The sequence below is a fragment of the Arachis hypogaea genome, chromosome 15 (genome assembly GCF_003086295.3).
Source record: "Arachis hypogaea cultivar Tifrunner chromosome 15, arahy.Tifrunner.gnm2.J5K5, whole genome shotgun sequence".
In the NCBI taxonomy this organism is placed as follows: Eukaryota; Viridiplantae; Streptophyta; class Magnoliopsida; order Fabales; family Fabaceae; genus Arachis; species Arachis hypogaea.
The window spans coordinates 137,090,926-137,104,027 of NC_092050.1; the positions used below are offsets into that span (position 1 = coordinate 137,090,926).

The window sequence follows — 13,102 nt, forward strand, 5'->3', positions numbered from 1 at the left end:
TATTTTTGTGAATGTGATGAATCAAGTTGAAGTCTCTTGCTGCTGTCAACATGTTTTTGCATCCTGGTGAGGCAATTATGTCCTTGTCGCCATTGTTAAGGTGTGCCGAACGAGAGCAGTATTGGAAGCAAACGATAATATGGGTTTTTCAGTTGGTGCGATGTTTCATTACAAAGATTCATGGCCGAGGCAAATGTAATCCGCAAGAACATCTCTATTCCTTTGTCACAAATAACAAGTTTTCTTCACCCAGTTAAAATATATTAGGAACGAATTGGAATAATATAAATCCGCTGTTCCCTTGCACGTGGTTACCTCATGTTATGTTGAAGCATTCATTCATCATTTGAGTGAACAAGAAATATTTTCTACGTGGTAGCTAGCAACACATACTATATTAACCTATGACACAGCTTGGTTATACAAAAAAAAAAAAAAATTGATAAAATAGAACACAATCTACACCCTAATCTAGTTGTGACGCGGCACGGTTTAGTCGTTTCTTCCTGTATCTCCATGCAACCTGAATTCGGCTTGCTGCAAGGGATCTCCAATAAGGCGACTCGTATCTAGAATTTCAAAATTATCAAACAATTTCAGTCATGGATTTAATAAAAGCTTTTACTATCTAAGACTGTTACGATAATAATCTCAAAGATATAGTCATCAATAAATATATAAGACCTCCATACTACTGATATGCTCGTTGGTACCTTAACAACAAATAAACTTAACCGAAACTTTATCCGCAAAAATCTTTCACTAACAAGGATAATTAAGACTAAAAAATAAATAAATAAAATAAAATTTGGTCTACTAAAGAAATATACGTGAGGCATCTGTGAGTAATATATGTTCAACTTCAAGAACACGTGGAATATCATCCGGGTTGAGTTTAGTGAGTCCGTGTTGAACTTTTTCAGAACAAGCTACCTCCCAAAAAATCTCAACATGACATGGGTAACCTTGGTTTCAAAAGTGGATGTGCCTTCAGAGATGAAAGACTACAGGCCAATTAGTATGATTGGAAGTATCTACAAAGTCATATCGAAAATTCTGGCCAAGAGAATGAAGGGAGTTATGAATTGTTTGGTGGGTGAGGTTCAATCAGTGTTTATTCAGGACAGGCAAATCTTGGATGATGCTTTCATTGCATGCGAAACAGTTGCATGGCTGAAAAAAGAAAAGAAAAATGGAGTAATTGTGAAGCTAGGCTTCAAAAAAGCGTATGACACGGTAAGGTGGTCGTTTCTAGATCATATCTTGGAAAAAATGGGGTTTGGAGTAGCTTGGAGAGGATGGATACAAGGACTTCTCAAAACTGCTGCCATGTCGATTATCATCAATGGTTCACCGTCGGATCCTTTTCCTATGAAGAGAGGACTTAGACAAGGTGACCCCATATCACCTTTTCTTTTTATATTAGTGGCTGAAGTGTTGAATCGGATGTTAGAGTTGGCAAAGGAAAAAGGTCTCATCAAGGGATTGGAGGTGGGTAAAGATAAAACACCGCTTTCCCATCTCCAATTCGCTGATGATATTATCCTATTTTGTTCACCGGAAAAGGGAACCTTGAGGAACTACAGGAGAATTCTGGCATGCTTTGGTATCATGTCAGGATTAGTAATCAATTATCAGAAGTCTGTGCTTATTCCAATAAAGATTTCAGACTCTGAAGCAAGATGTCTAGCCTAAGAATTGAAATGTCCTATAAGTTGTTTACCAATGAAGTATTTGGGGATTCCACTAGGGGCTAATCCGAGAAGAGTTGAAACATGGAAACCAGTATTAGATAAAATTGAGAAGAAATTAAGTAAGTGGAAATCAGGCTTATTATCAAGGGCAGGGAGGATAACTATGATAAGAGCGGTGATCAATAACCTACCGCTTTATTATCTGAGTTTGTTCAAACTACCAAAGACGGTGGCGAAAAGGATCATCTCTCTTCAATCAGATTTTTTCTGGGGTTCCAAAGATGGAAGGAAGAAGATGCCAACAATAAAGTGGAGTGACATCCAAAAACCAAAGGAGTTTGGCAGTTTAGGGGTGGGTGATATCACCATCAAGAATGCGGCATTATTGTTCAAATGGTGGTGGAGGTTTGCAAAGGAAAATAAACCACTACGGAAAAAGATAGTTATCTCTTGTAATGATGGACATCTGAATAACCATGTTGTGGAAAGTGGTTTGCCAAAATCGAATGGACCGTGGAGAGATATTGTACAAGTGGTAAATGAAGACAATTTCTTTAAAGAAATAGTAATGAAAGGCTTCAGAATGCGTGTGGGAAATGGGGGTAAAACAAAATTTTGGGAAGATGTCTGGTTGGGCGAATGGTGTCTGAAAAATAAGTTTCCAAGGTTGTATTCTATTTCTTTGCAAAAATCCGAGTTGATCTCAAATTGTGGCTTCTGGGATGGTCTTTGTTGGAGCTGGAACCTTTTATGGAGAAGGCATTTCTTTGAGTGGGAGAGTAAACACTGTGAGGAATTACATACTATTTTACATAATGTTGTTCTTAATGCAGGTACTGAAGATGATACTATTTGGTCTCTTTCTGAGGATGGGTGCTTTTCGGTGAAATCACTGATAAGTACCTCCATGGGAGAAAAGTTGGGGGTGGCAGAATCAAAGCATTTTTTGGCAATATTTGGAGAGGAATGGTACACCTAGAGTGGAGATGATGGGGTGGTTTGCTTTACTAGGTAACTAAATACAAAAGGAAGGCTAGCTAGGATTAATATTATAAGTAGAGATGAATCTAAATGTATTCTGTGTAATGCGGAGGAAGAGGTTGAGGATCACTTGTTTGTGCATTGTAAATTCATTTACAAGTTGTGGTGTTTAGCTTTAATGCTGGGGGGTGTGGTGTGGGTAAGTCCGAGTAGTATTAGAGAGTTTTTTGAAGCTTGGTGTGTGCAAAAGGGTATGGCCATGGGGTTTAGAAAATGGGTTAATCTTTTCTTTGCAATTATATGGGTGACATGGAGGATTAGAAATCGTAGAGTCTTTGAGTTGAAAGAAACGAAGGAAGAGGAGGCATGGGAGGAGATATTGAGTCATTGGAAGGAGTGGGAAAAGATTCAAAGTAAGAAGTTTGGGTGTACAAAAAATCAAGTGAGTCCAACTTTTTCTCTTTGTATAGCACAATCGGCTCATCAATTACATTGGTGGCTATGTGTTGAATTTATTCCAGAAAAACAGAGATATGCAGTAGGTGAATATGTTCATGGTACTAATAACAAGTTGCTGGCCATTGTAAGTGAATTAATATATGCAGGTAACAGGTTAATGGTGGTGGTCCAGGGTGTTGAAATTGTCGTACAATTTGTCATTGAAGAATCACTAGGACAACCTGAGGAACTTGTAATAAGAACTGCAGAGGAAAGTATCATCAAATGGCAAAGGGAGGACACTAGGAGTTTCTGGAGACAAAACTTTGAAAGAAACACGCTAAGGAATTTGCTGCAAGAGGTCAGAAACATCGAGTTTATATGGACAAAGCCCAAGGAATTTTCTTTGATTGAGAATTGGAGACAAATAGCAAAAAATAGTGATGAATTCTGTATGATCTGGTATAACTAGTAATGGTGTGTTGTATAGATTTAGTAGCTATAATTTTACATATATATTTAGTCTTCTAGTGTCTTGATGGTAATGCCAAAGGGACATTATGGAGATTAATGAAATGGTTGTGGTTTGACTAAGGAAAATGTCCCCTTAGGTGATTAAGAATAATAGGTGGTTAGGAGATAATCTTTTTGGAGATTATGTGTTGTTTGTAATTTGTCTGAACAATCTTCCCCTTTGGGTCGAGATTTCTAACAATAATAAAAAAAAAAATCAAAGATTATATGAAGGCAAAAAATGAGATTAAAAAAAAAAAAACAGAAACGAATGACCTTAGAGCTCCTTGAACACGTGGACTCCGCAAGAATCTAGTGAAAATGATCGTTACTTCTTCAAGGTCAGCAGCTCGGAGTGAAAATGCCTCCACGTTTGTTATGCACGTTACTGTCCTGCTGCTCGGCAACCTTTGTCCAGGTAGCCTTACTTTTCTACCATCTGCAAGAGAAACTATATGTATAAACCGTATTGTTTCTTAATTTATAGAGACCAAGATGCTGATTAGTGATTTAAAATATTTAAGAGACATGACTTATCATAGCATCAAAATCTACTATACCTGTGCTAACTGATGAATTCTCTAGATACCATCTCAAGAGTTCTTCACCACAAGCATCCCCTTCGGTTAAGTTAATTTTAGTTCCATCTTCTCCAATGCTCTCCAATTTCCCACGCACAACAAAGACCATCTTCTCCACTAGACCACCTTGATACAAGATATTACTTCCTTTTATGTATATCTTTTGTCTAAGCCTCTCACAAATGGCATCCAAGATGGGCTCATCCATCAAGGCGAAAATTCGAACCTGCAAATAGACCCTCAAGCTCATCATTAAACAAAATTTTCAGGGTTGTTTAATACATGGTTATATTTCATGATGAATATGCAAATCATTAGCCTTTGAAATGGTTTTCACAATCAATGTTTGTCTAATTCCAGCCGGATGTAAGTAGAGAAACCTAAGGTAAAAAAGAATTTTATATTATACATATTAGCTGAGATTGTTAAGTATAACAAGCATCTAAATGACATATTACATTCCACTCAAAATGTAAGAATGTTACACTGGTGAATATAACTAGTCGTATGCCACGAATATTTAATACTTACTTTCGTGATAAATTTGAACAGATGGCGTCTTACGTCTCTTTGGAGATCTTCTGGCATATTCTCTAGAAGAATTTCTTCATTTACCCCTCTTGTTGCAGCCCAATTATATCGTTCAGCTTGTCTTACTCTCCTGCAATACAAGAATATTCTGTGTCACTTACGCATTTTATCAATGACTTCAAGTTGCATGCAATATAAATGAAACATTGGAGGAATAATATTTTCGTAGCATCCAAGCATACATCCTTGTAGAGCCCCACAATTTTACCTCTTTCAAGAACTAAAATAAGTTCTCAGAAGTATAATTTAAAAAATTTTGGTATGCATGATAACTATGGTCATTGTAATAGTGAATTTCTCATGCACATTGTGAAGAAAAGAATTATGGCAAGAGAGGTAGGGATTCATGAGGAATGAATAGAAAAAGCAATTGACAATGTACAGTACTACCGTTGCAAGAATGATTGTCAAAAGAACTACATTTTGTACCTTCTTAGACCTTCTGGTAAGCGACGATGGCTCATCCATTGCTCAACATCACGGCCTCTAAGTTGCATTTCCAATCTCCTGTAAGCAAGATAGAAGAGAATATATCAAGTACAACGCCTAAACATAGTGCACTTCATCACTAATGTTGCAGATGAAAAATCTGACCAAGAAAACAGAAAATGCCTTATAAAGAGTTAACAAATAACTTCAGATAGGGTTTTTAGCCTATGTCAAATTTAAAATAAAATTTTTTTTTGGGGGGGGGGGGGGGGAATTGTCCAAAACGAGATAGTTAATATATATCCGGTTTACTTTCTATGTAAATCATTGCAACCAGTTAGGTGTTACAATATCTTCATAAATTGTTACATCCTTGGCACAATTTATGAACAAACCAAACACCTTTAATACTCATAAATTGACATAGACTAGTGGGTTCTTCAATTTGATCATAAAACCCACTAGGGGAACAACTATATAGAGATAATACATATAGCGATCTTAGTTATTATGAATAAAAAGACAAACCTTAAATCCTGTCACGATTTACACTCTAGAAGGTTTTATGAACAAATTGGAAAACCGAGAAGTCAGCTATTTATGAATAATTAGACATGTTTGGTTTGTTTATAAATCATGGCAGGGTGTAAAAAACCCTAGTTAGATATGTTAATTGTTAACACGAGTGCAGCTATTATTCACCCACCTGTATCATTTCTTAGATACAAAGACAGCATATAATATATATCTTAGAATATCAAAGACTACTAGAGATGATATTGAGGATTGGCTGTGACATTATTTATGACTATTTCATTATTCAGTAGTATTAGGGTATGAATTATAAACAAAAATGGGAATTTGTCTTTTGTATTACACTGCAATATAATAATATTAGTGATTTTCATACATATTATTTCATTATCTTATCTCTGATCTCCCCCTTCACTATCTAAAAGCCACAATCCCAACATCATTCGTAAATTTTCACATGGAGAGTACTGTAAACAGAAGATAAATTTAAGGTAAACAGATGAATATGAGCAATATTGTCATAAAACAACTAAGGGGACTAGGCATGAAAGAAAAAAAAGTTCTACCTTCGCCCAAGGCCTTGAAGAAAATTTTGTATGTTTCCAATAAGAAGTGCGAAAAGCAAGAGTCCTAGCCCTATGATGGCCATTGTGAACAGGACTTCCCACACAAAATAGCTTGGGGTTTGATTACCAGCAAGAGTACTTATTTGCTGTATTAAAGATCACAAAGCAAGTTAAGGAATATCAAATGTGTCTTCACATAGAGCTTTTTTTAAGTTACTACTGATCTAAGTTGCTTGGCATGATATCAGAGCACACGTTCATGAATTGTCACCCCAAAAATTCTTAAATTAAAATTCCAGCACAACATAAACTATGTGCCGAGTATTCCTTCAAACCTAAGGGAACTGGTCATGAGTTTTAGAGAAAGAGATCAAAGATGGAAAAAAGTAATAATATGAAAGACGGGGTTTGATGTATATAAAATAGGATTATTCAATTTTTTTCACCGCAGGAATGTACATCATGTAATTACTAAAATAGGTTAACAAAAAAAAAGCCAAGGTTGAGACAAACCAAAAAAATAATCAAAATGGAAATTTGCACATGAAACTTACTAGTATAGGACATAATTTGCATACCTGGAAACCCCAAAACAGAGCATACACATATTTCTTGACCACATTAGTTTCTGTGGTAAGTCTTACAGCATTGGCATAAATCCCATATTCAAAAACACCAGAACTGGAGTTCAAACAATTAGTGGCATTTTCATTATTATGCCACTCAATTGGTGTGTCGGTAGACAGGCCACAATCAATGTAATTCTTGCATCCAGGAAGAGTAGAATTAGAGCAGGCGTTTCGAAAACATTGATTAACCCTCTGGAACAAGTAAGAGGGAAAAAAGTGTATAAAGTTAGTAATAGAACAATAATTTTCATTTACAGAATCAAATTCTTGATTCTAAATACATTCATGATTTATGATTGAGTGTTCCAAGGTATGAAAAAAACTTTAATAGTTGAATTTCATAATCAACTGTAATAAAATAGAAGAATTAAATATCTGAGCACATCACACACAATTATCATAATGAAAAAGAACTTCATTTTTTCCAATTAAAAGGTAATATTTCTATTATTTTTTCTTTTATGTTATATTCATGATCGATGTCTTGAATCTATATAAGCATTTAATAAAAGAAGAGAGGGGAAGCCTAACAATGTTTTTACTCACTTGTAGGCCAAAGAGGTACCAGCAAGAGCCAACAACATGTCCCGATAGCATAAAAATAAGAAGATTTATAATAAAATTCCCCCATGCCGACTCAAATATGAACCCTGTTGGAGACTGGCCAATTAGCAAAGGCAGAAACCTGAATAGTCTAGGCATGTATTGCGCAAGGATAGCTGCACGCAGAAGATTCTTAGCATAATTTGCCCCTGAGAAACCCAAGTAGGTTGGTATAATGAAATAAAGCATTATCTGCACAATTCACTACGTGTCAGGAGAGGTCTTTGATCGATTATTTCATCATAAACGATAGTTGCTTCTACCAAAAAAAAAAAAAAAAACCGTTTTTCCTTTATCTTCCAATCACATGTTCTCATGCAAATGTTCATGTTCATACTTCATAGACAATTTATTCTTTGTAGTGCCACACAAAGCAGAGTAAAAGTTGTAGTTCACTTTTAAACTTTAAAAATGATAACAGGGTACAAGTAATAGTAGAAATGAGGATATAGTAACAAGAGAACAAACAATATACAGATGTTCCTGAGAGTATTATTCTACAGTAGCATCAAAATATATGAATCTCTAGCCTTTTCATATATTTTGACACACTATAGATTCAAATGATAATCCCAACAAAATGTCAAACTAAGGACCTTGACATTTTCTTTTGATATCGATTATACAACAAAAACAAAGCCTTATCCCACTATGTGAGATCGGCTAGATGGATCAAGCAAAGTCATTGTGTCCTATCATATATCATGTTTACAGTGAAACCGTTTACATACATATTATATAAGACAATAAAAAAATATACCATAACAAGAATACATATAACAAAGATGTGGAGAGAAAACACGAATAAGTATTAAGTTCAAACGGAGACCCGAAATATGAAGCTAAAATGAAAAGAAGAAACCCAGCAAAAAGGATGCAGAAGAGAAGTACCAAAAGCTATGCTTCCATGAGAAATAAATGATGACAAGAAACTTACCTGAGGAAGGGGAATCACAATAAATAAATCAAGCAAAAAATAGCCCCATAGGTAATGTAAAGCAATTTTCTTCGGATGGTCAACTAAATCTCCGGCACCAACCACTGTTGACTCGGGAGAAACATAAGCCAACCTAAACTGCAAACATGCAACTTGGTATAGTTATTTAAGCAAGATGAATGCATTTTAATATTTATCATAACATAAAATTTCAGAGGAACTTTTTATACACATCATATTGCTACAAAATACATACAAGCCATCAATTAAAATTTTATGTAAGCCTTCTTTCAGAGGTAAAGGAGATATTAAGTACTCATATCATAAGAGACATCGTTGTAAGTATATGCAACACAAACATCGTTGGTTAGAAAATTCTGATTGATGAAAGATTTTCTAAACCCGATTATTTATTGCCAGAAAACTCTTCTGAAATATACTTATCAGAATATTTCAAAACAGATCATCAATTAGAAATTACCTGAAGAAGAATGTTCAAGAAATATATGGCATCATTCAAGCTTCTAAACAAAACAAGTGTAGCTGTCATTGGCCAGTTGATAACAATACATTTCAAATCCTGCAGAAAAAAAAATGTAGAGAATAGTTTAAAAATAAAAAGGGGCAGCCCGATGGACAAGCATCCCGTAACACAGGTCCCTGGAGAACAGCCACACCCAAAGGGTGTAAACATTTTACAAATAGTATCAAGAAAAGATTATCAGTGTCAACTAGTGGAATTTTGTAGTTAAATAAAAGGTAAACAATCATACCTCCCGCGCATTCAGTAAGAAGAAAAATAATGGATCTAGAAAAATTGCCACCAAACAAGAAATAGCCAAAGCCTTGTTCCATTGTTGCACAACTTTATTGTGAGGATTCATAACTCCAGGAATATGAGAAGAGAAAAATGAGTAAACTTTTCTAGCGAAACCCTTGGCATCTCCATAGAGAACATTATGGAACTATGAACACAAAATATGATAGAAAAACAACAGAAAGTAAATTTCTTGGTTATTAAAGGTGATGCTAAATTGCTAATAGATGTTCATAAAAGGGAAATGGAAAAGGAAAAGATTACAAGATGATCAAACTACACACAGGCCCTTGTCAAAACGGCCTTTGAAAAGTAAGTATTGAATAAACAAGACCACCAGAAATTGTTAATCGACAACACTTTGTTGCCCCTCAAATTGAGCAATGATAATAACAACAGCAATAGTTGTGTACCTTGAACCCTAAATCCTAAACTTTAATAGAAAAAAAAATGTAATTATGCACCTTGAACACAGCAGCTTTATTAAATCAATTCCATAATGAGAATTAGTCTTACTCTTAAGGTTCAAGAGATTTTGCAAACTATTATTTTTTATGTATTCTGAATTTTCTACAGCATTAAATAGAGTAAACACATGCTAATTTCATATGCTTACCTATAGCTAGGCTAACCTAATCTAGGATATAAGTACACAATCACAGCTGCACAATCCCAGAGTTTGATTACATAATTACAGATGCACAATCACAGAATTAGCAGATTTGAATGAGCAAATATTCTGCTAATATACTGGTAGATATTCTATCAATATTTTGCCAAAATATCCAATCAATTCTGTTGACACTAGTTACTCATGTATCATGATAAACCAAAATCACATATCAAATGAACCTTAGAAGCTAGGCTTGAACTCATGCCTTAGGACACAATTTAAACAGAGTGTTTTTCATAGATGAATCACTTGATTTGATAGAATAAAAATATTTGAATATGATTACATATGATGATATACAAGTTCAGAAACCCATAACTACATAATTGGAAAATAATGCAGATCAATGTGACTGAGATGGAAAAAATATAAAAAAAAAATGCATCAAAGTTATGCAATTATAAACTATTTATACTTGATAAGCACATAATGCACTATAATTTAGCTAATTACCTATAAATTTATTAAGAGTAACAAAAAATCATTGAAATGAACTCAGAACACAGACATGTACGAAAATAAAGATATAGAGCAAAACAAAACATATTGAGATTAAAATATCAATACATGACAATAATTTTGTGGCAAGAAATTAATATATTTAAGAACGAAAGATACCACGGGATCACGTCTATACAAAGTTCTTGAATTTCCTTGTTGGGCAGCCTTAAAGTTAGCAGGGCAAGTAGTACAATAAGGATCGTTACACATTCCCAATTGCCCAGACCTCAGTAAGTGTTCATTCTTCCTATCATTGTTGTTATTCCAATGACTTTCACCTGTGTTGCGGAACCTTTCTGTCCTGCTCTCCCCTACATTGTTTCCTGCCACAACTCTGCTACGCTGTAAAGGATTTCCAGTTCCTTGGGTGGGATAGAGTGGACCACTCATTTGAGGAAAAGGGGTTTTTCTCACAGTACGTAGTGGACCAGTATGCCCCACAAAAGTAGCTTCTCTGTCGGATGATTCCATGGAGACCATGGGAATCGACATTGATGCACTTCGTGTCCTTGTCACAAGCCTCCGGAAATTAGAATCCACATGTTCATCAGATCGCGGCCCACGTGTTTCTAACAGCATTGGCTCCTCATCTTTCTCAAAGCTAGCCATGTTTCCTTGACAACTGTAATCTTTTATCAAGCAAACAACACATTCAATACATATATTTATGAATCATCTCAACTATTTCAAAATGTAACAGTTCAATTCAACTTATATTTGAAAAGAACGGGGCCTTGCCAATTATATATAACCGGAAATACAGAAATAACCAATGCAGCAGGGAAAGCCAAAGACTAACGACTCAGTAACCAAACCAAATCAAAGACTACAAAATTTTCAGTCTTGTCTCCCTGTGTTTAAGTTTCTGTCTCAAACACAAAATCCAAACATAATGCATCATAAGGGAGACCCTGTGTAGAATTGTGTATACATTGGAAAATTTCTTGACGAAGCTTAGAAGAATAGAACTAGACACAATTGACCTAAATTAACAACACAATAACTCGAGTGCATGTAGCATCCAGGCACTAATTTCAAATAAAGAGTAAGCAAACGCATCAATGTCCATCCCAATTCCCACCATCTTTTCTATCTCTACAATTATAGATAGGTGTTTGTGTAGTGTTACGAGTAGCAAAGCGATCAGTTACAACTGAATTACGAATCAGTAGGAGAATTCAAGCATAATTCGTCCACAAATGACCAGAAACAAGAAAATGAAAAAGAAATGCAATGAAAAGAAAGAGAAGCCCGGAAAGAATTTGACCTTACCTGTGGGTGTGGGGAGAGATTTTCAAGTAAAGCTAAAAGCGTGCATTATTGGGAATTGGGAGGTAGCTGATAATGAGAGAAGAAGAAGAGGGAGCCTTCAACATAAAGAGTTAAAACATGAACATGTGTGAGAGAGGGAGACAGTGACACAGTCTTGTCTTCGTGTGCGGTGCGTTAGGAGTGTGAGGGAGAAAGACTTTGACAAAGTCAATGGGAAGACTTGAATGAAAAACAAGTTGTTTGTCAGTGTGCGAATGTGATACTGTTGGTGTGGTGACTTGGTACATTGTTGTCTATTTAATTGACGCTGTCATACTTACGAAGGACGGTCTTTACTCTTTAGATTGGCTTTTGCAGAATAAAGCCCCTTTTCTTTTCTTTTCTGTTTTTCTTTTGTTTCAATAAAGAGGTTTTTTAAATAAATAAATAAACAAAACTAGTGAATACTGATTATCAGGTGCTACAAAGAAATTAAAAATATTTTTTAAAACTGCATCAAAACATAAAAAAAAAAAAACTTTTTCTAAAGAAATATTAAGATTTAACGTTTTTGCTTTCTTATTTCGATTAAAAAATATTTTTTTTAAGTGAAACATATCTTTTAGATCTTTTTAGTATGTTTGGTAAAAAAAATTAGTAAAAATTTATAGACATAGAATTGATGAATAAAGTTGATATTATGACCATTGGTTATTAAGTCAGAATAATGGTTATTAATATCGTCCATTATAAACGGGGTATGTCTAAAATGAGCACAATAATTATGTGCTTATTGGATGCGCCACATTTATATAGACCATTAGATTTAATTAGATAAAAATTAAAGGCTAATATGAAAGAAGAGCATTGATAGACTCTAATAAATACAGAATATCCTAGTACATAAATAAATACTTTAAATAGCAACAAAATCTTTCATTCTTAAATAATTAAATATAAAATATATAAATACAAAAATATGAGTATTTTTTATTCAATAAGATTAATTATTATACAATAAATTTTTATAATATTAAAAAATTATATTAAAATAAAATTTTAAACTGTAACATAAAAATATAAAATAATTAAAATTTTATTTTATATTACTTTACAAATAATTAAATTATTATATTCAAAAATTTATTAATTAACTAATTTTGTTAAAGATACTATTATATAAAATGATTTTTCATCAAAATATTTCGAAAATATAATCTATTTAAAATATTATATATAATACATGAAAATATTAATATTTTTTATTTTTTTAATTTTTTTCTAAAAAAAAAGGATAAAAATAATATAATTCTAAATACATGCCTATCATATTATATATTTACTTATATTAGTAAGACCTAAAC

General features: G+C 33.9%; 1 protein-coding gene across 3 annotated transcripts; it reads right to left on the bottom strand.

The window, feature by feature from the left end:
• Positions 1–221: 221 nt before the first annotated feature.
• LOC112750840 (probable cyclic nucleotide-gated ion channel 20, chloroplastic) lies at positions 222–12,086 on the bottom strand. Of its 3 annotated transcripts, none has more exons than XM_025799719.3 (13): positions 11,760–12,086; positions 10,605–11,116; positions 9,270–9,461; positions 8,978–9,076; positions 8,497–8,634; positions 7,503–7,751; positions 6,906–7,148; positions 6,328–6,473; positions 5,228–5,305; positions 4,739–4,868; positions 4,187–4,433; positions 3,903–4,065; positions 222–569 (listed from the first exon to the last, which is right to left on the bottom strand). In XM_025799719.3, exons 2-13 carry the CDS (start codon positions 11,094–11,096, stop codon positions 467–469), a joined length of 2,280 nt encoding a protein of 759 aa, XP_025655504.1. In that variant the 5' UTR covers positions 11,097–11,116; positions 11,760–12,086; the 3' UTR covers positions 222–466. The 3 variants fall into 3 exon arrangements, with proteins under 3 accessions (XP_025655504.1, XP_025655505.1, XP_072072957.1); XM_025799720.3 differs by having other exon boundaries at positions 10,605–11,109; positions 11,760–12,029; XM_072216856.1 differs by having other exon boundaries at positions 10,605–11,109; positions 11,755–11,883.
• Between the last annotated feature and the right edge of the window lie 1,016 nt (positions 12,087–13,102).

What these genes read in the sequence shown, in the direction of transcription:
- LOC112750840 (XM_025799719.3), bottom strand. Translation starts at nt 11,096, where the DNA reads ATGGCTAGCTTTGAGAAAGATGAGGAGCCAATGCTGTTAGAAACACGT. An exon ending in TGTATAGACGTGATCCCGTG is followed by an intron (nt 9,462 to 10,604) that starts GTATCTTTCGTT and finishes TTGTGTTCATAG; the next exon opens with TTCCATAATGTTCTCTATGG. An exon ending in CTTCAAGGCCTTGGGCGAAG is followed by an intron (nt 5,306 to 6,327) that starts GTAGAACTTTTT and finishes TCTTGCTTACAG; the next exon opens with GAGATTGGAAATGCAACTTA.